Genomic DNA, 26,782 nt, shown 5'->3' on the forward strand with positions numbered 1-26,782 from the left:
GGCTGCTACCTGGGGACCCAGCTAGAGTTTTCTGAGGGACACACACACACACACACACACCCCTACCTATAGGACATTCACCAAAACTATCTACCTGGTACTCTTGAGACCAACAGCAGGGCTTACTAGTAGGTAATCAATAGATCCACACCAGGTCTCAAAATCACATGGTCAGCAACCAGCTTCCTTCTCCCTTCATCTGGGTCATCACAGGGGCAGCTATTGTGGGGAGAAGAATGTATAAGCAAGAGCTCCCCTGATCTGGACCGTGTGCGACTCCAGAGCCTTAGAGATGAGCACAGCATAGTATTTTCCCAATATGGACTTTACTCTCTTCTGAGGAGAGTAAACAAGACTGAGGCGAAACAGCCCAGGGTCATAGTCAGTCTAGACAAGGTTTAGTTGGCTGCCAGAAGTAACAGCGCTCTTTGAGCATGGGAAAGAGGATTGGCCGACAGAAGAAGGTTCCAAGTAGGACCTTTGAAGCCCGCAGGGAGAGATGGAAGAGAATGAATTATTTATTACAAGGGGAGGGTCCAGCAGGAGCGGGGACCTGGAGGACTTAAGATGAACTTGGAAACTGGAGGAAAACCAGCTGCACAGGAGTTCCCATCCAGCGGTTCTGGATCTGAAACTGTTCCAGACATCACGGGACCTGATGATGGGTATTGGCCAGTACAGGACAAACCTTGGATGTGACCTTTAAAAGGTCACAGTAGGGGAGTGAAGGTAAGCTGGGGCAGGGCTAGCTTAGCCCTTGCTAGGCAAGGTCTGTCCGCTGTGTTATTCCTGTTTGCCTAATCTCAGGCCTTGGCCCCCATCTGGGTAGAAGCACAGTCAGTGGATGAGTCGTTAATGTGTGAACTTTCCAACTTCTCGGCTCACAATGGGCCCAGACCCAAGCTGGACTTGAGTCTTTATAGACTTTATATTTATGGTCCTAACTCGTCAGAAACCACTTCTTCTATTATGTTTCCTAAGCTCTTTTCTTTATTGAATGCATCTTCATCTAAATGTATCATAAATGATTTGGAGAGTGGGTCAAAAGCTAAATACGTAAAACTATCTCTGGTATTTTAGTCATTCCAAGCTGGCAGCTGACCGCTAGGCAGGACGGTCATAACTGGCTGCTGCAATGCATCTGGAGGGCCTTCTTACCCCACCAACCTGCCTTCAGACCCTCTTTCTCTTGTAGGACTCAGGTTGAGTTTTTTCTTAATCGTGCTTAGGCCCGGGTTCTCCTTTTAAAACCTCTTACCATAGCACAATGATTTTACCTACCCAGCAGGAGGGTCACCACTGTGAGGGAACTACGCTTTTTCTTTTTAGCACCCCCAGTCCTTACCAGGCATCGGAGGCACAGTAGGACATCAGTGAATGTGTGTGGGGTGCTGGAGGAAGGCCAGTGACAGCTACAGGTGGACGAAGATGGACACACAGAAGCAAAAATACAGAAAAACATGTCCCTATTCCCTCCTCCTGGTCTAAACCTCCGTCTGATGTCCACATTCAGCCAGAGGGGTTTGTCCATGTCCTGCACACACGAAGTCGTTGTCACCCTAAGGTTTTGCCACTCTCTTTGCTCTTATCCCACTGCCGCTTTCCTGAGAAGCCTTCCAGAACACTCTAACAGGGCGCTTCTCCTCTGTTTATGTTATTCTATTCCTAGCTTCTAAACAATTTGCTCCATTTGGCTATTAGTCTTTCTCCCCACAGAGAGAAGGTGCCTCTCTGCTTTGCTCCATTGCCCCTGTCTGTAGACCGAGTCTCTGATGTGAAAGTCTAGGAATTAAAATTGTTCCAACCCAAGCTTGTCCACTTGCATTGTTCCTTTTGCTTAAAGTTCTCAGCCACTGCCTTAATGCTCTGTTAGGACAGGACTAGGTGGTAAACTGGTACCCAGAGGTCCTCGGGTCTCATGCTCAGCCCACTCAGGACCAGGCTCGAAAGCTTTATTATACTCTCTGCATACTCTATGATCAACCTCTCCTCTTTTCTTTGTCAGGCCAATGAGCCAAGTTTTCACCCACCCCCATCAACCACGGCAAAGCAAAGACATTTCCCGAACTTCCCGTTCTGAGACTTTGAAAGACTTTTTTAATTAATCAAAATGGTTTCTCATAATAGATGGGTCCCAGGGCGAGAACGCGGCTGTAACTCACGCGACAGGCGCCCCAGCGGCCGGGCTGCTAGCGGGGTGCCTAGCGGGTTGTGAATGGCAGCAACGCCTCAGGAGGGCCCCAGCCTGATTCTCCACTCCACGACCATCTGCCGTTCTATCATTTATATAGTTGGGGACACTTCTGTCTTTGGGAACAATAAAGCAATTTTTTTTTGCTTTGATGATACATTTAAGTTTTTAAAATTTGAATTTAGAGAAATCAATAAAAATGTATGTTGCCTCATTCCAAAATTCATATCTAAAAATTGAATGCATTTCCTGGAATGAGGTCACTTAGTCCCAAATATAACTCCAGCTTTTAGGTTATAAGGTTACTGGGCCGTCCTTGGGCAAACAGTACCTCAGAGAGATCCCTAGTAATGACTAGCCTCTCAAGGACCATATTCAGGTTTCAAAATGATTTGAGCCAGAATTGTAAGACGAAATGATTTCAAGTATTTTGATTTACAAAACCGTAGTACACTGAGCCTTTTTTTTATGTCTGACAATTGTCTGCTGTGATTTTTCTTATATGCTGTCTAACCAGGAAGTAGCCACACTACAAGGCCTGCTTCAATTAGGGAGTGTGAGGTTCTTCTCTATAGACTTAGCAATGCCAGTCACACACTGCTAAACTGCACATGATAGTATGTGTATGTATTCAAAAGTATCCTGAGTTGAGTTATAGGCTTGAGCCTTAAGACTCTTGAACTCTTATTCCTTTATGACAGCCATCAGGGACAATTGGCTCGACTGTGTGATAAAATAATTCACTGCAGAAAGAAAAGGAAAGAATCCGTAACTAACCAAGGGTGTGGTTCTAGCTAGCCTTTTCAGACTAGACACCTCCGCTTCAGTAGAAGTCTTTGAAGATCTGAGCATCTTTCTCTGGGGACTTTCCCAAGGATGATCTAGAAATGATAGGTCCTTCAGGATGCAGTGGTGACCCCAGGATGAGAATGTGCCACTGATTCACAAGCCCTGCATGACCTCTGTGCCTGCTCCTGAATGGCTTTGCATTCTTTCCCCATCCCTGCAAACAAACACCCTATTCTGTGTAAGGCTGCATGATCAAAAGGCTGGTCAAAGAGGCAACTTCTTGCAGAGTACATGAAGTCCCATGACCGTTATCCTGACTAAAGATACAGACCAGACAAGGGTGAGCATAACCAGGTGTGAGAAGGACGGCAAGCCACTGTGATTAAGCAAGCTATGTCATACTGATTATTTAGGGGGTTAACATTGCAAGCTTAATTTATGAATGAGACAGGCTATATTAAGAGAAGTTCTAAGGATAGATCAAGAGAAGAATCCTGGTGTGGAGAACTGTAGTAGGTAGGTAAGTTAGATGCTTGTTGCAAATCAGTTTGGCACTCTCTGACCTTGGCTGCAGATTCCTTGGTCAGTTTTGGATCTGGCTGGCTATTCCATGTCTGCATAATGAACGAGCTCAGGGGACTCCAGTTTTAATGGATATATGAGAGGAAGCCATCCTTCATTAAGTGGGTGCCAGCACGACATAGATCACAGGTTTCTGCGGAATTCAGAGAGACAAACTACTATCTCTTTTCTGTGGAGCCCCTGCTTGGATGCTTTGATCACCCTGGCCAGCCACCTCAGGGCCACTGTCATTCAATATGCATTTAATGAAGCCATCAACACTGGAAAACAAGCCACTCTGTGTTTCAACCATCAGGTATTTGTCTGTTCCCTCAGTGATGGACAGTAAGTGGGTGGCTCTGTGGTTTTTATTTACAACCTCAATCAACAAGACATCTCTGACTCCTGTGTTCTCTGCCTTCATTTGAAATCTGCCTAAACCTAAGAGACCTGAATCCTACTAACCACCACTGGAGCCATGATCCAAGAACAGGCTGATGTAGTTTGATACCAGAATGAGAGACTACATCAGGGAGGCAAGTGTCTTCAACAGAACCCTCAAATGACCCAGAAATTCATGTATAAAGATGCCAAGGAGGACACCATGTACTTAGGGCAGTGTGCTCTGTTAGGAGATAGACATAGGCTCTAATCGGGATTCTCCCAATGATGAAAGCTTTGGCACTTTGAGGGAAGAGGTTTCTTTCATGGGGAGCTTGGGACACCCTTGTGATTCAGAGTGGTCTTCATCAAAGGATGTGAGTGTTTTTAGTCCTCTTTGGGCTCTTCTCAGTTCTAATATTGCACCAGAAACCACAGACTAGCCAAGAAAGCATGAGAATTTCAACTTGGAAGCAAGGACCACTGGACCACACGTTTGAGAAGTGCAGTCTCTCTTTCCTGGGTAGGGAGAGGAAGAGTTGCACCCCGCTGTCCTCAGCACACTAGTTAGATCCCACAAAAATAGCTGACAGAAAGGATGCATTAAAAATAGGATAAAAAGATGGATCAGATATTAAAAGCATTTGCTGCTTATACAGAGGGCCTGAGCTCGGTTCCCAGCACCTACACTGGGCAGCTAACAACCACCTGCACCTACAGTTCCAGGGGATTTGACACCCTCTCCTGGCTTCCATGGTCTCCTGTACACTCATGCTGTAATTACATACATATATACATTCAGGCACATAAAAGAAAAGAAATAGATCTTTTAAAATGTTTGCTCTAAAATGGCTTTGAAAGGTAAGCTTGATGAGAAAACTTAAATATGAATTATAGACATTTTTCAAGAAAAGAATCAGTTGTGATTTTTTTTTACATGAAGAGCACAACAATAAGCAAATACTTTAAATAAAGTGATCAAACAGGAAAAAAAAACATTACAATGCCCAACAACAAATCTGTCAATTCAAAGCTGAGTGTCGCGGTGTGCAGTCCTTGCTGTAATTCAAATACGGAAGAGCACAATGGCAAGCTTAATACTCACTGCTAATAGCAAAATGATTCTTTTTATTGAAGATGAAGAAAAAATAAAAACGATGTTGCTCTAAGCAGTTTTGAAATGAATATCTGATTCAAAACTTCCCCTGTGCATATAATTGCATGCTAATTTACATTTTAATTACTTCCTAAGAAATCAAAGCATTTGTTGACAGTAGAACATAATGTCAACTTCACGGTGCACTGTTGGTGGATGCTTAATGAACTTAATTAGATAATTAGTGATGTTAATTATCCTTCTATTATGAAGATAAAGATGTCTCACAAATGATGTACTCAGTGAAGAAACATCATTAAAGGCCTCCGTGTTTGCTTTTGTTCATTTACACCTAGTTTTCGAATTCCTGTAACCGGCTTATGATAAACGGTGACAAGTAAAACTTGCTTAAATTGGGGGAAGGGGGGCCAGTCACTGCTTTCCTTCAGCCTGCTGTTAATTGTCCCCTGTATTCTGGGTGACGACACCGTGATGGGACCGCTGTTGTTGTTGTTGCCAAATGTCTGCTGTGCAAAACTACAGCTACACATGCATAGCAATGTTAGAGTAAAACAACGTGTATGACATCGGTCTGTAAAACTGTAACGGAATGGCAACATCCCCATGGCCCTAATGGCAGTGTAGTCTCCCTAGTGTACTTGGGTGTTGGTGCTGAGGTTGACAAGCCTGAGCGACCAACTTTTACCAGCTCAGCACTGGCACACACAAGCTCCTTGATACTAGTCACAGGCAGCGTAACTAACTGTGGCTCTAAGTGCTATGCTCTACTCCATCTCCTGCAGACAGTACGCTGGGCTGTACCAGCAATGATCTGCCGTGTGCTGTTGATCTAAGAAAGAAGTTACCATTTCAGCACAGGGTGAGCTTACTCTGTTGTCTATTTGATCTGGGATGTGCTTCTTCGACTCTTGTTCTTTCCTGAGAGTTCAAATTCCTATAGTTCTTCTATCTTATCACAAGGTGTACACCGTTTATGCATTCATACACACACACACACACACACACACACACACACACACATTTTGAAACCATGCCCATGACCACTGGACAATTATCAAATATTAATCTCACCCTCAAATCAACCTTCCATTTCTTTGTTCAAGAGAGCAGTCTGGCTATCTCTGGTCAGTTCCAGACCCCTTTGGTTCAAGTCTCCATAAATTAGACTTCCTTGTCCTGGTAATAAGATAATTTGGTCTCATTTGAACTGTCTCCATGCCAGGAGGTCCTGCCATCTGGCCCATCACAATTAAGAAAACCAAGATCCCATTTACAAGGTCTTGCAATAGAGCTTACACCACTAAAATTTTAAAACACATTTTTTTCCAAATGTGTTTAACACATTTTCCTTGAAGATGACTTTTCTTCCTTAACAGACAGCCCTATTTAATTGCTTGCTCTCACGATTTCTTTCCTCACAACCAAGTTTTCCATTAATTCCTCAGAAGGTCTGTATGTTCAGGCTGTGAGCGGCTATTTCTGGTTTCCAGTACCCTACACACCTCCTGTCTTGGGACACAGTGTGACTCTTCTGCCTGCCAGCGAGAACATGTCCCCATGACCACCCCTCTCTCTAGACCCTCTGCACCTCCATTTTAGAAGTTCTTAGGCATTTTTTTCTCCCATTTTAGACTACCTACCCCCAAACATCTCTTAACATCATATTTGGGTACTGTGGAAGTCCTTTCTTGCCTGCAAACAGTAGGTTGCATTTGCTGTATGTTTATGTAATAGTATTTAGTGTGACGACTTTGTGGGCTTCAAATGTTCTGAGCTTTTCATTAGCTCTTTGGCATCTCTGACTCCGGCTCCTTACAACAGGACATCCGAGAACTCTGGCTCACTTGTCAACTGCCTTTTCACTTCCTCAGCTCTTACTCTCTACCCCATTACACACTTCTACTTCTTTTCAAAGCCCACCCTAGCTAATTTTGAAAATCTAGTCCAACCCTTGGACACGCATGATCTGAAATCTTCTATCAGGGCTTGAACTCTGAGGTTTGCCCCAGAGTGCTTTCTCTCACAAAGGCATTAAACTTGAAGGTGGCACTGTCACCAGCAGACTGCATTCCTCTTTCAGGCTCTGCCTGAGCAATAGCGTCCTCAACCCCACATCAGGGGAGCACTAGCATAAGCATGACAGCAAGGAACCATGGGCAACTCCCTTACACTATCCAGTTCCATACACTTGCTATCTCTTCCATAGTTACAGAGCAGATGGTCACCAGTGTCCCTTCCTTTGCCAAAGACATTAGCAAGGGTGCCCTTCAATGGAGCCGCCACCAATTTGCTAGTTGAGGCCTGCATTTTGTTCTTGGCCATAAGTAAGGCTGCTTCGTGGGAGGAAGTGTGTATGGTATATGATCAGGGATGGAGCTGATAGGAGATGGGCTATGAATGGTAGATCCACAGCCACGTTCTCACATGAGTCCTTGCCCTAAGATATCCAAGGCCCTCAGCATGGCCTCTGATGATGTTTATAGTGATATTGATGCAACCTGTATATGTGGCCAAGGACAAACTTCACAGGACCCTTGAGGCACTTGGAGCAAAATGTTCTTCTGGGCTTGGCAAGGCAGAAGTCCAAGTGCTGTTCCCAAAGCTTATCTTTGGTATTTTAGCAACTCCAGTGAAAACCTCACACAGCCTTTCTTTCCCTCCATAAGGCTGCTTCACCTTTATTCTACGGTATTGAAAACAGCAGCTAGAAGTGTGAGCAGCTATGTCGCATTGGAAATGTGGTAGACACGGGCGCAGCACTTGGAGTGTCCTTCTTCAGCAGAAGCCCTCGGCTTTGATGGGATACTAGCAGTAGAAGGTTTCCTTCCTGCAGTGGGGCCAATGGAGGCTGACTCGGGAAGCTGAGCACAGGTGTATATATAGTATGTGCGGTTTCCCGCGACAAGTGGGCTCCAGCTTTGATGGGATACTAGCAGTAGAGGTCTCCTTCCTGAAGTGGGGCCAGTGGATGCTGACCCAGAAAGCTGAGCACAGGTGTACAGCATGTGTGTGGTTTCCCGCGACAAGTGGAGAGAAGTCCAGCTCCTCTCCACCCAACAAGACGTGGGTTGGTGGATGCATGTATTCAGATGAGCTCCCATTTCAAGGACACCACCCCCTGCCCCGCCTTCTGACTCTAATCGACCTCCTTGCCAGCAGATGCTTCTAAGCTTTACTCCCTCCTCCCACATCTCAGGCTTTCCCTCTTCTCAGAATCAATTCTTCTGACCTTGCTGGACTTCTGTCTTCACTGGTCCCAGCCTTGGATAGCAGAATTTTCCTGTATTCTTTGATGCTGGGCACTCCAACCACTGTTGCCATAGCCCTATCCACCTAAACAATGGGACACCTCCTGGACACTCTCTTGCCTCAGAACTATCACCCATTACCTAACCTGTACATGAATAAGACTCCACCACATATGCCCATTCAACCTTGTACTTATGGATACATCGAGAACAGTCACATGGCCCTTATCTGGCACTAATTCTTGTCTTGCCCCTGCCAGTACTCTTGACTTTTCCTGCCTGGCAGCCCTGACCTACACCATTTTCCAAACCTCTCCTCTTCTCGCCTCTACCCTAAAGTGACCTCCCTTGCACGAGCTCCCAGTGTCTCCCAGGGTCCAGACCCCTCTTCTGTCTGCCAACACTTTCTTTCCATGCATGTCAGAATGTTGTGCATTTTGGAATAACTTTAAATCTGTAGATTAATTGTGGAGACAACACAGAACATTGGTGTCTACCAGGCCCTCACCTAATTTTCCATGACATGAGCCAATATTATATGTTATGATAATGTCCACCTGCCAAAAAAGAATGGTGTTTGATTACTGCTATGGTTTGAACACAAATTGCCTCCGCCCCCATGGGCTCATTGCATCAAGCACTTGGTCCTCAGTTGGAGGCATTATTTTAGGAAGTCTTTAGAAAATTAGGAGGTGAGGCCTATCTGAACAGCTCTTCCCTACCACACTTCCTTGTCTACCACAGTGTTCCGCCTAAGCTCACAGACCAAGACACCATATCCTGAATCCTTGGAAACTGCCAAGCAAAACAAATCCTTCTTATGCCAGGTGGAAAGGCAACTTCTCAACCTGTTGTGAAATAAGGGCATCTGAAATCACGTGGGCAAGAAAGCAACATCCTTTGTTATGGAGAGAAATAACTGGCCAGAGAGTCACTCAAGATTCTCCAAGCAGACAGTAGACATGGTAAAATGGCTTCCGAAGCACCCTGAGCTGGTTTTGGGGGACCCTAGGAGAGCCCAAGTTCCCAGCCCCCATCCAAATCTTCAGGTCTTCACCATGCCAGCCAACATCGCAGTTTGACCCCAGAGGGGACAGTGATGGGGCCAGAGGAAAGAAGGAAGAAATAACATCTATCAAAATAAGTGACATCAATCAAATCGGCCTTGACTCAAAATTCAGCTTCCCTGTCAGGAAGAGTACATATTCTTGTGAAGAGGAAAAGAAGTCAAGAAATGAGGAAGCCCACCTCACATGTCTCACTCCCAGGAACAATTTATCAGCGCTATAGAGCTGTCAGCACTGACATGATAAGGCGTAACACCGAATGAATAATGCTTCCTCCAGTACCAACTTCTTTAATTACAAGCCTCTTCTTTCCAGAAGAGAGACAGAAGATGCGAAAACACCAATTTCATGCACTCGTGCCTGAATAATGTCTCCATGCTGCTTTTTCCAGATGGCGACCTCCTCACTGGAGGGACTAATGATGTGGGCATATTTAGGGAAAAACCAATAACGGAGTCTTTAACCTTCAACAACAAAAAGCGTGTTATACAAAATGTTCCTTGGGATACATTAGAAAATATCAATTACATTGCTCACTGAGGTGTAATCAGCTGTAATAATCAAAATTAATTTTTAAAAATAATTAAACAGACCCCAGGGCAAATAGTTGATGCTCTTATCTTATGACATCACAGTGTACATATGTACCTGAGAACTGTGCCTTCTGGTAATGACAAAGACAGCTCGTGGAGATGAGTGATGGATGTGGGGTGTGAAGGCTGCTGAGTTTCAATGCAGTGTGAAATCAGGAGCCTTCTACTCCCTCCTTCCAGAATCTTCTATGCCCATGCTTTAGTAGCCTCATCTGTGGCTGGTTCTGTGCCCATTCCAACTGGGTGACCAGTATAGGAAAGTCTAGCTGATTTTAAAAATGAAAACAGGTTTGCCTTGTTTCAAAATGGATTTGTTTTTTTAAAATGCAGGTTCCAAGAACACCCATTCTTGGTACTGGAAAGTAACCCAGATCCATTTCCAGTTAATGTCAGCCCCTGACCTGGTTTTTCTAGACACAGTCCCATCTGGAAAGCCACATACACACCCTCAAATCACTCAGAGATCGTAGAATTTGATTACAAGTGGCAGAGAGCAAAGTGGAGATACCACAACCGGGCTTGGAGATACCTGAGATGTCTCCCCCGACAAGGCTCACCTCTGCTCTGCATTCAGGGTCCTTTGCCTGCCGCCCTGGCATCAGCCTCATGGCTGAGGACAGACTCCCACTCCACGAAGTCACTTTGCTGTGGTATGTGACACTTGAGCGATTGGCGAGTGACTTCTTCTCGGATGCTGTGGGAGAAAACAGATTTCAGAGCTGAAGTTGAAAGGAAGAGCACACATCAGTTCCACAGCTGGTTTGACTGTCCCCCTAGGGCCTGGATGTTGCCTGCCTGCCGCCAAAGAGAAGCAGCCATGCCGCGGGCACACACTGCCATCTTCTGATGTTCCCTTTACTAAGAAATGGATGTGGCCTGTGGGGCCCCTAGACCTGCTCCAAACTCCTGGCTCCACGGCTTGTTGGTGTCGAGTGAGACATAAAACATATGGTGACCTCCCACAGTTACTGAACCTCAGTGCTCTCCTACTGAAATAGGGATGGAAGAACCCAGACCCACTGTGTGTCACGAGGATGGACTAAAATAATGCTCTGAAAGGACCTGGGACATTTTAAGTGTTCAGGGCATGACTGCTAGGCAAAGAGAGCCTCAGAGTCAACCTCAGCATTGCATCATTTGATATCTTCACGGGTATATGTGTCTTGTTTATTGCACTTCTCTTTGGCATACAGTCTTATGCTGTGACTCCAAACGGCATGCACACGTGCTGCTACAGCTTGAGGATGCTCCCTTCGTGCTGCAGTATCGTCACCACTACCATGCTAGGGAGATCTGGAGAAGTGGCAGTCATGAGGCTTTGTCCTTACGGATGGATGGCTGCCTTATGAAAGGGCTGCAGAAAATGGGCTCAAGCTCTCTCTGTCCTTCCGTCCCTTCTGCTAGGTAAAGACACAACAGCTCAAACATCTTGGCGGATATTGTAAGAAGGCCTGACTTATTAAAGCCAAAGACTTTGGCAGACAGTGAATCTCATACACCCAGACCTTGGACTTCTTGACTTTTAGAACTCTAAGAAATAGAATTTCTGTTATTCATAAACTGTTCAACTTATGCTTTTATTCAGGTGGAACAAATGGACTAAGATAGACATATTCATGCATATTTTCCGGACCATTTTGGAAAGCCAGTTAGACAAGGGCTCTAGACCTCTGGACAGTAAGGCAATTGACATGCAAACGGCTAAGGTTTGAGATGCTGTAACTTTGTGGAGTTGAAAGACTTTGAAGGAGCTATGAATTTGGAAGAAGCCATCTCAAAACCTCCCTCAAAGCAAAATTAAAATCTCATTGCTGAATTGGTAACTGTGAAGGCAAACGTTTGGTTACTGTCATGCTCCTGTATTAAAGGGAGTCATTCACTTCATGAGTGACAGGACAAAGCCTGAAACTCAAGACTGATGTGTAACTTGGAGCAAAGTTCCAGAGCTGAGAGGTGATCATCAGGGTCAAACCTAGTGCTCCAATCTCCCAAGCCTTAGCCAGAGCCATGAACCAATGACCAGTCCCTCAAAGAGACGATTGCAAAATGCCTGTTTGGTTGGTACTTCCAGTCTTCCTTTCCCCCAGCAGGCAAACACAGCATCCTTTCTCTATAAGGACAGATAGGAGTGTTTCAGTGATGCTGTCACACCCACCAAAGGTATGGAATAGAAAAATCTTGGCCCTGGGTAGAACCCTAGATAGAAAAGGCTCTGCCTTTGAGTGGAACTTTGGAAGATTTGGCTCTATGGGAGCCAGAGGTTTTCATTCCTGGACTTCAGTAGACAGAGACCTAAGTAATGCTGCCAGGTTCTAAGCATCGTCTCCTCCCAGAGTGGGGTGACCTCTTCGATCTTCACTTCGCTCTCCCCTGCTTTCACGGAGAGGTCAATCTTGAAGGCATCCTCCAGTGTCTGTCGCCTCTGTGCCACCAGCTGCTGCCAGAGCGTCCGCACTGACTTCTGGATGTTGTGCTGGACTAATAGAGATAGTACATAGCACAGTGAGGGTGGCCTTCCCGAAAGAACGCCAAGAGGGCCGCAGACAGAACATCACTTCATGATATCTTGATGCTTGCCTCAGCTTGGTAAATTTCCCCCCAGAAGTCAGTACGTAGAGCCAAAGCTACCAACATTCATGTCAGCTAAGTTCTTCCTTCTTCTCATGTCTAACTACATACCACAAAGTGCTGCCTGCCTCTTGTGCCCACATCTAGAAAATGAAATGAGGGGATCTAGGAGCCTCTCTCCAATCTCCAATTCTGTCTAACACCAGTGATATCCCATGCATGACTCCTTGGTAGCTAAAGAGTTAGCCTAAGCACCTCCCCCGACCTCCCTAGACATGTTGGTTTCTCTGGAGAATGGAGCACAAATGCAGTCCTCACATTGGATCTGCCTCTCATAGTCTGCCCTTCTCAGTGCTGTTGGGTTATCTGAGACCTAGAGCTGTCTCCAGCCAGCTCTGCCTGGTACATCGAAGTCCCTAGTCCCTCAAACTATAGCTGAAACTCCTCTAGTCTTAAACCACTGGTCCCTCTCTGGTGATAATCCTAGAGTCTCTCTCTCTCTCTCCCTCTCTCTCTCCCTCCCTCCCTCCCTCCCTCCCTCCCTCCCTCCCTCCCTCCCTTCCTCTCTCCCTCCTTTTCCTTTCTCCGTGTGTGTGTGTGTGTGTGTGTGTGTGTGCATGTGTACAGGTGCAGCCAGACATGTGTGACCATGTGGAGGCCTGAGAACAATATTAAATGTCTTCATCACTCTCTACCTTCCTCTGATTGAACTGGCTTACTGGTTTGGATAGAATGATTGGCTACGTAAATCCCCAGGATACTCCTGTGTCCACCTCCCTGGTGCTGGGATTACAGGGGTTTGCCAATGTGATCTTTTTCCATGAGCAACAGGGACCAGAATTCAGATCCTTACGCTTATTTAGCAAATGTTTACTGACTGAGATACTCCCCAGGCCTAGAGGGATGGACACCTGTTCACCTTAACCCAATTCTAGAGTGGAGTTATTCATGCTGTAATTAACACCGTGTTCATACAAAGTTTAAAGCCACAGGCTTCTGAAATGGAAAGGCTTAGGAACCTCTGTGACTATAGCCCAGATGTGCTCAACCTGATGCTTTATGTTACAAGGTGACACAAGGCAAGTGTCACAGACTTCAAATCAAGTGGCAGAAACTTGGGACTTCTCAATCAAGGCAGAATGAAGTCCTTTAAACTCCTAGATGTGATTGTCGTGTATGTGCGTGTGTGTGTGTGTGTGTGTGTGTGTGTGTGTGTGTGTGGGAGAGAGAGAGAGAGAGAGAGAGAGAGAGAGAGAGAGAGAGAGAGAGAGAGAGAGAGAGAGAGTTTATATAAACTTTCAGTTCTGAGAAACAAAGCAGGGAGGTAGCAAGGTACTGGTTTGAACTAGTTGATATGGCATGTCAGTTTCAAATTAAGAATGAGGAGTCAATGGATTGAAGTAAGCTAAGCTTCCTCTCCATCTTTTGATCCATCCCTTTATCTCACCATCCGTCCATCCATCCATCCACCCATCCTTCCACCCTCTCATCCGTGCCTCTCTCCCCCAGTTATAATGTCTATCCATCCATTTCCACTCTATCAAGCCTACACAGACCACTCCCGTGCCTTTCTCCCCGGCTTGCTGTGCTCTCTCACCCCTTAAGATTTCCTAGGGTTTCTTTTGACTCTGGAAGCTTCTTTCATCACTTCACTTGGGAGAGATCGATGGGAAAATGTAATACTGCAAACTGTTGCTATCTGACCCCACTCCCGCATGGAAAACCCAGCAAAAACGCACCATCGCTCAAACTTGGGAGGCCTTCTTCCTTTCTGTCTTTCACTTCTTCACTTGGAGAAAGGAAGACTTGATGATATGGAGTAATTCTGGGCTTGGGCTCCAATCCAAACCCTTCCGGATAACTAGTAAACAGGAAAATTTTCACTGTAAACTCTAGTCTCCTCAGGACCATGCCATGGTTCTTTATGGTAAAAGGCCACCCCTTAAAATCAGTATATATCAACAAAGAAAAGCACACCAAGTCTATCTAAAAGAAATACATCATAATGATGTCCACAACTGATACTGAACAATGGCTTTCCAGTCAGCTGGAGAATGCCTTATCACTATAGGTTGTCCTAGCTTGTGAAATTTACTTGTGCCTGCAGAAGAGACTCTGAGTCATCTTTCAGTGCCTCATTCCTGTCATCAGAACCACACTCCCAAAGCACTGATGACTCTGTTGAACTTTGATACCACCCTACAGTGCCAGGGCTGGTTCCCAGGGCCTGTGTCTGCACTGGGTCCTACACTCTGCTATAACCATCTTGGAAATGTAGTAATTTGTAAATACACACTTCATATTTTCGTTTTATCGGGGCTCCACCCTTCACACATCCACTTCTAATGGAAGCCCAACCATTCACACATTAGACTCCCCAAAAACCTTACACTGTGGCCAACCTATTCATGCTAGTGCCGTGTGTCTTCTTCCAGAAGCAGAAAAAAAATACTTATAATCTGCAGTTCAAATATAAAATGGCAAACATAGAAATAAAAATCTTCCCATGTATAAGAATGACCACTGCTGAAATTTTGAGAATAAAATGTCCTACAGAGGGGCCTGAGGAGGATGCCAATCCCAATATGTAAAAGGGTATTCAGGTTCCCTCACCTGGGCTCCCACATCAAGAGACAAGGAAAAGCCTCCAGATTAACCAAGCACTGAAAATAGATGTTTTACAAATTAAAAAAATGGAAGAACAAGTGTCCTCTCTTGGATAGAGGCTTCCCCGGGGCTCCCCAAGGCCTCTATTTAGTCCAGGCTGGCCTTGACCTCCCGACCTTGCTGCTTCAACCTCCTGCAAGTACAATGCTTGGCTTCCTAGAGAGTCGTAGTTGAGTCAGCCCTAGTGACAGGGGATGTTCAATAGGAATAGCTCCAGGATTTAGAGAAGTCATTCTTTTCAAGTGATTAAACTTGTAATTTATACTGACACAAGTATGATCGAGAAAAGCCACATTGGGCATGGTGGTAGATGAGGCCAGACTAAGCTACTTCTCAAAAATAAAACCTAGAGAGGTGGAGTGGGGTGGGGAGAGGTAGTTGGGAAGCCAGTGAACACCTGTACTCCTAGCATGCAAGAGGCTGGAACAGGGGAACTGCTGAGAGTGTGAGGCAGCTTGGTCTGCGTAGTGAGACCCCATCTCTACGAACGGAAGGAAAGATGAAATGACAGAGCCCAATACCCTGCTGTCTTTCTCTCGCTTCACTCAACACAGCTCTCTTGATGAGAAGCTGCCTTCACAGCCTCGGTATGAGCAAGCATCCCCAGCCTGACAGCTGGAGGTCAAAAAATTCCAGAATCTGAAATTTTTCAAAACAAAATGATGCCGTAAGCAGAAAATTCTACGCTTGACCTCATGTGGTGTTTCCCAGTTGGAACAAGCATGTACTAAACATAGGGGACATAGGCCACATATGTAAGGCATATCTGAAATTAATGAACATGTTGTTTACTTCTGATACCAACCCCATTATATTTAACTTTACATACATTATATGTATACATATATGCATATACATCATATATGTAGAGAGATACAGATATAAATAGAAATGTATGCCAATATTATGTAGAGAGATGCAGACATAGATACAGATAGAAATGTGTGCAAATATTTCAAATTTTTTTAAAATCCAAAATATGAAATGCATATGGCCCCTGAAGAGTCCAAGAATATAGATATATAGATTCCAGAAATAAGAATGTAGAAATAAAAAAAAATAAAGTTGTAAGCCTAGGAAAATGAGAGCAGCTTTCTCGGCAGCTTAAGGATTAACTGTTAACAGGGGGTCTTTGCTTTACAACCCTTAGCTCTGTCTGCAAGGCTGTAGTGGCCCTCTGCAAACTGGTGGTCAGCTTTTAGATGCCCCCACCTCCCATCCCCAGCCACTCATGACCAGCAATTAATGTGAGCTGAGTTAACTTCTAAATGATGGGATGTACCTGACTGTTCGGTTGTGCATTTTCCCATACCCTACCCTGCTACACAAAACTGACAGTATCAGGGGAGGGTAGAGCTTTGATAAACACCATCAGAAAGTGCCAGAAGAAACAATGGCCTAAATGCAAAAACTAGTTTAACTTAAAAAACTCAGTTAATGGAAATTGTTAAACACACACACACACACACACACACACACACTGAGAGAGAGAGAGAGAGAGAGAGGAGAGAGAGAGAGAGAGAGAGAGAGAGAGAGAGAGGCAAATTGTATCTGAGTTTTACCTCAAAACTGTAAAAATTCTTTTGCTCACGCCTCTTTCCTATAAAATGGGGAGGTTGGAAACAGCCCATTGCCACAGCCTTACAAGTCCATCTCTGGCTGTGGTCTCAGTTAGCTGATAAGATTTTTCGTGTCCCATGGAGATTTATTTTTTATTCTATTTTTATTTTTTTTCCTGGAATAAAATTTGCTTCTGGTTTAATTGACTTCGGTAGTCTGCCCCCATCTTTGTGTGAGCCCCGTGGACCCAACAGTCCCAGGCACTTCAGATGAAAGAATAAATGTTTTCCATCTAAAGGTGCAGGGAGTTGTGCTGAGCGTACATGGGGTCAAGCACCATGGCTTCAAGCGGGGCTTCTAGAAAGAGGGACCTATTCCCCAGCAGTGTTTTTTAGACAAGTGTGTCTGTTGATATTGTTCTGGATCCCTGTAGTTTCTGCAAAGAAAATTATCTCTAGCTTGCATGGTACATTGAATTATGAAATTTTTTCCGTACTAAGATTGCATTTATCAAATATTAATGTTTCTGAAATCTGGCTTTTTAAAAAAATCAATGTATATGCTTAATGTTTGCCATCTTCTGCCTCAAAAAAATGAAATCAATTTAATACCTTAGAATTGTGAAAATAAGATAAATTATTATTTTTTGATGCCTCTAGTTGCTCAGTCACACAGATTAGGGGATGGCTTGGCAATTATAAGACACTGCACAAAGCTTTTGCGATCCAGCTCAACAGGAAGCTTCTTCCGTTTATATTGACCTATTTATTGATATGACCAGATATCCTTCCCTTCTGTGCTGACCACTGGCAGGGCAGAAAGTCCCAGTTCTTACCTCCTTGTATTCAGCAGCAAAAGACAATGCATGAGGCACAGGAGGAAGCTGACATTGGAATTGTAAGTGGCAAAGATAATGTCCCAGTGCTCCTGTAGGAAGTCTAGGATCTTGAGGAGGCCAAGACACTCAGATAGGGACTGCTGGGGCTTGGAGAGGCAGTGCAGGATGACTTTATTCAAACTGCTGTATAAAGCACTCACAACAGTATCCCTTTGGGAAGACGGGCTCTCAATGACCTGAATCACCAAAAGAAGACACATGCACAAGTTTACACATAGACCCAAATTTACAACAAACAGAGCCTCTATTGAAGAGAAGGACCCATAAAGGTAATTTTCAGAATCCAAGTAGAAACTTATGTAAAGACAAAGATGCTAAGAACAGTCCACAGCCATATTTTGGGAAATGAATTTAGTAACCAGAAGTTTCAGAAACACTGGTCATGTGGCTGATATTCAGTATGAGAAAATATGTTGTTAATATCTGTGTTTAAAAACAAGCACATTTAATAATAGTCACAACAATATTAACAATTGAAAATGTAGTTAACAATCACAGTATTGTTATTATATAACAATATATTAGATTATATATACCAAAATATTTATATATTTTTATATATAACAGAATATACATGTTTGATGTTATATATCATATATAGATTATATATGTGTATATATATATATATTTAAATGTATCACTTTATTTAAATGGCATGATATCATGAAGTAGACAATTAGATGACCTCACTTTAGGGATGAGAACCTGAGGTCAAAGCAGTTAGGTGGTCAGCAGGGTCACCTGGGACCCCTGAGCTGTGCCTTTCTTTCATATGCCCCCTAAGAGAGTTGGAGCCAATGGATTTTATCCCGTTGATTAGCAACTCAGGGGTGGCTGCAGAGGGCCAGAGTATGCAGCCTTAGCACAGGGGACTCAACAACTCCGTCCATCCTCTACAGGCTATGGGTCAATCATGGGCAGTTTTTCATTCTGTCAAGTTGGTTAGCTGGGTTCCTTTGGAGCAGAATGGCTAGTGCCCTATTTCTTGGCTGCGAAGTTCCATTTGCCTACAGCCTGCTGATAGGTAGGGCTCGTGTTCTCATCATCATCTCAAGCCATGCTTAGGGGCTATGGATGTGGAAGGCCAAAGGCAGGAAAGCTGAACTGGGCCTGAGGGACCACCCTTCAGGGTATGAGATGACTACAGGCACACCCTGCATTTAAAGAGCCCCCCATTCCCTACCGACTTGAATTCTATCTCAACTCTTGGACAGATCTGGGGGAACCAGGAGACCTCTCCGCCCACCAGCAGGTGGCTTCTTACCACCACGACGTGCTCTACGATGAAGAGAAGGATGTGCCTGGGGTCTGCGGAGAACATCCCACTGTACAGCTTCTCCACTAGCTTCTGGGTGAAGTGTGAAATGCTTGCAAAGGAAGGAACAGCCGCAGCTTCTGGGTTTGCCTGAGGCTCTGTACTCCCTAGATGGGGTAAGGAGACAGATGGATACTAGAGTCCAGTGGGCTTCTCCACCCCACAGTCTACAAATCCCTCATGGGGACCATGTCCTAGGCACGTGTGCTCCAGTGTTCTGAAGACGGAGCCTCTAGTAGGTGCACAGTGAACACGTATTTACTTAAAGCCAACAGATCATGACTGAACCAGTGATACAAATCAGAGGATGAGAAGACACACAAAAGAATGTTCCTTCTGGGGCTTCTTTGACATGAAAACAAGGAAGTTGAATGTTCGAGACAGATGAAGGGCCCCCAGGCCATGCCGTCATGCTTGACTGATGTGCTGGCTAGATTTTAGTCAACCTAACACAAGCTAGAGCTGTCTGGAACGAGAGAGAACAACAGCTGTGGGATTGCCTCCATCAGAGTGGCCTGGAAGCAGGTCAGTGGAGCATTTTCTCCACTAATGATTGATGGAGAGGGCACAGTAACTGAGGGTGGTGGGACCCCTGGATACTTGGTCCCGAGTAAGAAAGCAAACTGAGCGATTCATGTGGAGCAAGCCAGTAGCAGCACTCCTTCTTATTCTGTTTGCATTCCTGCCTTAACTTCCTCAGTGACAGACTGATCAGGATGCGTAAGGCGAACAACCCTTCCCTCCCCAAGCTGCATTTGGTGATAGTCTTTTACCACAGAATAGAAAGCAAATTAGAACAATGGAGGAAAGAGCAGACAGCCAGACTCACTTACACAGCAGGCTGTGTGTTCTCCTCAGTGTGTGGAGATCTCAGATGATTCCTAGAATCATCCTGAGTTAGCCAAGACTGTCCTCCACACCATCCAGGTCCCCAACCCAGTTACACTGCCATCCAGAGACAGAACCAAGACAAGCAGTGGGGTTGCTATGTCAATACCCCTTACCTGCCTCTGTGCCAGATACCAAAAGAACATCGCAAACAAGTTTCAACACTGTGCCACATGAGAAAATCCTAGAGGCAAGCCATGTCACATGGGATTCCTGTAGCTCAGAAAACTCTGGGGAGACATGGGCTTGATTTTGAGAGGTCTCAGCTGTCCTGTAACTAAGACCTCAAGTGTTGAGGGATAGTGGCAGCACCTTCATTGGGCCCTTTTATTCAAGAAATGTTTACTGGGCAGCGATTCCATCATCAGCATGGTTAAAGAATATTAGAGTGTGCTGGGCTCAGTTATCTCACACTCCTGCAGTAATGAGCTGGGTTTCTGATGACGTCGGAGGAGACTGATGTGAACCCAGAAGACTGAAGGAGTTTCTATCTCAGAATGGCCCAACTATCGCAGGGATGTCATGGAAAATGGAAACTGTTCCCCCATCTGTGTCAATAGAGGTCAGCAGACTCTTGCTGAAGAAGCATGCAGAGACGGACATGCCAGGGGATGGCAACGCTCAGCCTGGGGTCTTGGTGACCCAATGAGCTGCCCAACACGAGAAACAGAGAACGCAGAAGCCACTCACCTCTTAGGGTCGGCATGCCACCCTGTCTTGTGACATAGAATATGTCCATGGCACAAAGTAGGATCTCAGACTGGAAGTCCCTCTTCTGCTGACTGGTGACACCATCCGGAGAAGCCTGAAAATATGGCCTGTGACTGAGACGGCAGCCACTGAGTCGTTATGTCCTCTCAGTGACCACACGTCCTTGCCTGCCTAGTGTGGGCTGCTGCCTGGTCAGGACTGCCTTTCTCTGAAGTGTTGAGGCACTGTCTAATGATGACCCAGGAAGTGATACCCTCCCCCAGAGTGAAGAAGCCAGTCCTAGGAGCGCACAGCCAGTGGGCACCTAGCAAGTAGCTCAAGGTGAAATTGACTCTGGGACACCGCATGCCACTTCCCCAGGGACTGGAGCTGAGAGCATTCTTGAACAAACTTCTGCCCCAGATTTCACTTCCACAGAACTCTCTGCTCTAAGGACCTCGCATCTGTTGCTCCGCCAAGACTGGAGGTTCACAGGCTCCACTCCAGGCCACTGCAGTACTAAAGTCACTCTCCCAATAGCCAGCTGGTCCCTTCAGTCAAGAAGTGTCTGCCCTTTAGGGCCAGTTCCATTCCACCTCCCACAGTTCACAAACACCCAGTTTAACCTACCTCCAGGAGTACCTCCAAGGGCAACCATTGCTTGGGGCTGGACACTCCAAGCAGCAGCTCCCTGAGGAGGATTTGCATGAACTCTCTCAGCTTCCTTCGAGCTGGATGTGACTTGAAAGAATCCTGGAATGCCTCAGCAGTACTGTTGGATTCAAGGGAGGCCCCAGGACTGCTGGTGTTTCCAGAGGTCTCAGATATTGGCTCCTGGAAGACAAGCCACACAGCAGCGTGGTTGGCCTGGAAGCTTTTTCTGACGTACCTCTGTTCAGAACAGTGTGGGCAGGATTCTCAACAAGCCCAGCTCCTGCATGGAGACCTGTTCTGCAGAGGCTTTAAGGTTGGCCTGGGGCTCAACTGCCTGTACTGTGGCCACAGCTGTCTGAGATGCCTCATGAGAGCCACAGAGTCAGAGACCAGCAAGGAGGTCTAGAATGCCGTACTGGCCATGATGATGTCAGGCTCTGGGATGCAGCTCCTGCACCGAGTCTCCAGGCCTCCACCTGCCCCCGCCCTGCTAATGCTGACAAACAGCACCCCCAGGTGAGAAAGACAGAGAGACAGAGCTGGATGATCTTCCCCAGATCCCCAAAGCTGTCTGGAACTTGTTTTTTAAAAAAAAAAGTGGCCAGAGCTCATTCCCCTAGATAGCCCAGGATGACATAGAGATGCTGGAAGCCAAACGACAGACACAAGGACACATGGCCAGGGACTGTGGACTCCCGCCCCGTGAACTTTTCATGCGCCTTCATCTGTTGGCACCTCCCTCTGCTCATTCATAAAATTAATGCAGCTATTCTTAATTAAGCCATAAAATGAATTTAATGGCACCTAGGGATGTGGTGACTGCATTAATTAGCTCCGTGCAGTCTCGCCTGGAAAGGTGCCATATAAATTCACAGCAAATGGGAAACTTTTGCCCACCCGCCGCCTGCAAGGCGAGGTTCCGCCGCATTATCTGTGCAACAAAGGCCTGGAGAGGCTGACTTAGTTGAGGCAAGGTAGGATGAAAAGAACTTCGAAACCAGACCACAAGCCCTAAGAAGGGCTTGTTGGCGGGAGAAATGACTGTGGAGGAAGGGACTCCTTCCCTCTGCTTTCCTCCCACAGAAGGCGGGTGACTATATGGAGAAGCACCTTGGGTCAGTGTGTATTTGGCCAAAATCCCCCAGCTCAGCAGAGGCTAAATCTGGCCCAGACACAGCACCAGGGTCACAGTGCCCAGCCGTGGACTTTGGGTGCTTGAGGAAAGTCAGAGCAGCCTGAAGTACTGTCCTTCTCCCTGCCTGGCCCAGGTCACCTGACTCTGGAATGTAGGCCTCTCCTAGCTGCAGCCAGCTGTGGGCTTCTTTGGGTCTTGCTGGATTTTTCACATATTTTTCTAGTGAGTCACTCGAGTTTATGTGAATTTGTCAAACCACTGTATGATCACGTTCTCATTTTTATGCATCTTCTGGACTTTATCATTAACCTCCTTGTTTAACCTAAATGTTCTTGTCCCTTAGCATCCATGGGATATTGATGATAGGAATCCCTGAAGATATCAAAGTCCCAAGATGTCCAACTCCTTTCTAGAAAATGATAGAGTGTTCGCATAGATCCTGCCCATATTACCCCCCCTAATATTTCATCATCTCCACATGGATGACAGTGCTTAATGGAACATTAATGTTGTTAAAATGAATTGTTTATGGATAATAATGAAGAATTGGGCATGTTGTAGACAGATAAGAACAAACTTAATGTCTAAAAGTATTTCCATCTGAGACAGTTAACACTCCCAAACATGGAGCCCATTGATACAGCCCACTGGCTAGACTCCAGTCCTAGTCCGCTGTTTATTTTCAGTTGACCGTAATGGAAAGGACACAGGTTTGGAGGACCACATTTATTAATCCTGGGAAAGGTAGTGGTTCTCAGTCTTGCCACTTTTTGGCCAGATGGACCCTCAGGACTCCATGCTCAAGGGTACACAGAGCCATTTTGCTTTCTGAGTCACTGCGTTCTCTGACTGGCATTGCCTTCATCTGGTGCCATTGGGTTATACAAAGCACCAGGGTCTAGCCTTTGTACCGGGGGCTCAGGAGATAAGCGCTGTCGCCATGCACACACTTCAGGAAGGGGCTGGATCAGGGCACTTCGCTCAACACACTGGCTTTTTGGCATGCAGAGATGCACAGCCACTCCACACCCAAGTCTGTGAAAGTGGGGGGGGGCGTATAAGTTCTGCTTCTAATATGCCCTGCTGGCCTTCATTACAATATGCAAACAAACATCTCGGCTCCCTCTGGGTCTCTGCTTCCTAATTCACCAGGCTCGTGACAGAAACGTATATTTCTGCCCTTCTTCCTCCTCTGTTCGCTCTTTGGGCCCTCCTCTCACCTCCTCCCCAAGGCTTTCGACTCACCTGCTCCCACACAGCTCTGATACACCCACCCACCTTTGACCTGCTGGGGCTGCTTCTGTGCCTCAAACTCACACATCTTCCCAAAGCCTCAGCTCTAACCTTCCAGCAGTCAATATTCAAGGCCTCCTCTCCTCGTCCCCAGTGAGTCCTGTGTCCTCACTCTCCTTGATCCATCTGGCTCTGAGCTGGGCCCTCACAAATCTACTGCCCAGAAAAAGACCTGGATCAAGCCCAAGGGGGGGGCAAAGACACAAACAGTGCTAAAAACAGAAGGTGGGAGGCGAAACAATGGCCCCACCTATTCCCTGTCTGTGGCACAGATGGCAAGAGGTCCCTGGCATGGGATAATAGTTTCCCAACACCAGGGTGGTATATATTCCATATATATCTGAACTTGACCTTGAGCTGCACCCCAGCCAAGAGAAGGGAAATGGCCCACATTGTTTATTCAGTGTCCAGTCAAGATGCTTAACGTGCGTTTTAACTTTGGGAGGCAGGGAGGTACTCAGTCCTTCACCCGTGAAGGGTGATGCCGTGCATAGCTGCTCACCCTGAGGCCTCAGAACAAGGCGAGTCTTACCTTCTGGGCTTCCAGGGGGAAAGTGATGATGGCCAAGGTCTGAAGGAAGTCAGGGGTCCTCCATGCTGGGTCCTGGGGGTAGGAGCGTTGCACCAGGCCGAGGAAGTGAAGAATACTCCTGGGGAAGGTTCGCTCCCAGGCACTATCTCCTGAACCTGCGGGGGGCTGAGGACACACTCTGTGAGACACGGCCTGTGACACAGCTTACAGCAGCATGACAAGGGCAGGGGAGTTGTGTGAGAGACGGAGGAGCTGGAATCCGGGGGGACACCTTCCAGAGACTCCATATGACATGCTGCTGGCAGTTGCCTAAGACAGCTGGGCAGCAGCAGGCACTGCTCAGAGAACAGATGTGGACATTGTTCTAAGTGTTTCACACGCAACCCTTCACGTACCCCAAACCTTTAGGGAACAGGTTCCATGTTTACCTCTGTTTTGCAGTTGGACACACAGGCCTGGGAAGGTCCACTCCACCAAAGACCACCCAGTAGGTGAAATCCAAGAGCGAGTCGAGGAGGTGTGCTAGGGTCTTCTGGGTCCCCACACTACCCTGCACTAGTAGACTTGGCATACTGGACTCGGGAGAATATGCCTGTCAGTGCTCAGCCCAGCCGAATAAGCCCAGAGCCGATTTTCCCACTAGAGACTCCACCCTGACCCACACTGGGGCCCACCTTGACTGAGCAGGGCTTAAAGAGTCCTAGCCCTACCAACCAGGAGCCTGGACTGTATTGTTCTGTGCTGTAGTGAGTTGGTCCCAGGTGCCATATCTGGACATGAGTTTCTTCCCACAATGTGATCTCTTCTCTGGTCCAGGCTACACGAATGAGCCTCCACCACCTGGGTCCTGACCAAGCCCTGTGTCTTCCTGGACCCCAGCTCCCTTGTCTAATGTGCACAGCTGCCCATCTAGAAGCCAACGTATGCCCCAGCTGAGACATCCAACCAGTCTGGGGTCTTGCTATTCTGAACAGACACCTGGAACTTCAAATTGATCAGCCTCATGCATATGCCAATTCCCTGTATAGTTTCACAGACCCAGAATCAACACTCCGCCTGTGACAGATGACTCCTATGTAGATACTGGTGCCCTTCCTTTGAGGGCCTTGATTGTCCAGCGGCAGCCCCTCTCCATACATGGATTCCTTATTTCCCCAGCAGCCTGGCTGCTGGTGCTGACCTGGCAGGCTTGGGTGGGAATGGCCTGTGCTCTAGAAGGTCTGGACTGTGCCTCATGCTGGAAAACTAAAATCTAGTGTATGGAGAAGGAACAAACAAGACATGAGAGGCTCCAGAATCATGCGTCCAGGCCCTATGTGAGTTGGAGGTGGGCTTGGAGCAGGTAAGCAGGGAGGAACTCACCGCCACAGCCTGCATCTGGGTCTCCTGTGAGTTCTGCAATGTTGGGTTTAGAGGTGAATGCAGAGAAAGGAGTTCCCAGGGCTCCCTCCAGATGGAGCCTTTCCTCTACCACTTAACAACGCTGTGTCTTTGGGGGTGAATCTTACCCTCCCTGCACCGTGGGTTCCAGTTCTGTCAACTGGGAACCATGCTAGACCCATTTTGGAAGATTGTTGCCATGAGAATAAAATGAGAAAGTGTAGCCGTGTGGGTATTTTCAAGTGACTGGCCTGGGGTAAACACAGAAGCAGCTGGAAGATGAGGTTAGACACACATATGCAAGACTTGGGCTTTTGGAAGAGGAACTTGGATCTTTTTTTCTGCCACTCAACAGAGATCCCTAAAGCTCAGGGCGTACGGCACTAATGCTGAGTGCATGTGCCTTTGCTGCCCTTCAGCCAGGGACTCTGCTTGGGTGAACTAACCCCCACAGCTTCAGTTCTGACAAACCCACAGTGGCGACATTGTTGTCGACTGTCCCACATAGCAAAATGAAAAACAAACCAACCACCAAACTAAACAATGGAAAAAAAAATGGATCAAGGATACACAGAAGCCAGAGCCATCCCAGAGTAAGACCTGGTGAGCACACACATTGGCTCTTCCACCTTGGAGAACAATTTGGCACTATAGAGCGAAGTAAGCTTATAACCCATAACTTCCCTCCTAAGTACATTTCCAACAGAAAAGAATGTGTGTCTCTGCCAAAACACACGTGTTACAGCCTTGCGCAGCATCATTCACGGTACTTCAGGATGGCAAGATCTCAGAGAGCATCACTAGTGATTATCCTACTATAGAATAATCCTCAGCAGTGAAAACCATGAACTTCAGAACCATGGGAGTGGGTCCTGGAACATGATGGTGAGTGAAAGCCAGGTGCAGAATGTATGCCCTGTGTTTCCATTTACGCTAAGTTCAAGAACAGGCCAGCTGATCTATAGCACTACTTGGCAAGGGTGTGAGAGCAAACAGAGAAACTTTCTAACCGAAAATAAAATAAAACTGTTTCAGAGCTAACTTTTAGCGTTATTCTTGTGTTTAAATTGCGGACTTTCTCCTGCATCCCTTTAAATGTTTGCCACGTGTAAAATCTTATCTACTGAAATTGGCAAATGTTACTTTCAAAGCAGGCACTTTCAGTATTAGATCAGTTGCTGAGTGGCTTTGTCTCCGTTATTTATATATCAAACTAATATCCTTAGTATGTGGAGTCAATGTGTTTGCTAATGCA

At 46.3% G+C, this 26,782-nt stretch overlaps 1 protein-coding gene across 1 annotated transcript in view; it reads right to left on the reverse strand.

Moving 5' to 3' along the window:
• The window catches only part of Wdfy4 (WDFY family member 4), a 232,123-nt gene that overhangs the window by 100,669 nt on the left and 104,672 nt on the right, over positions 1-26,782 (reverse strand). The window contains 8 exon segments of the mRNA XM_038350155.1: positions 10,505-10,641; positions 12,240-12,425; positions 14,255-14,376; positions 17,578-17,816; positions 18,905-19,062; positions 20,534-20,648; positions 21,164-21,367; positions 24,148-24,312. Coding sequence (XP_038206083.1) covers positions 10,505-10,641; positions 12,240-12,425; positions 14,255-14,376; positions 17,578-17,816; positions 18,905-19,062; positions 20,534-20,648; positions 21,164-21,367; positions 24,148-24,312 — 1,326 coding nt within the window.

The sequence above is a fragment of the Arvicola amphibius genome, chromosome 12, assembly GCF_903992535.2.
Source record: "Arvicola amphibius chromosome 12, mArvAmp1.2, whole genome shotgun sequence".
NCBI classification, from domain to species: Eukaryota; Metazoa; Chordata; class Mammalia; order Rodentia; family Cricetidae; genus Arvicola; species Arvicola amphibius.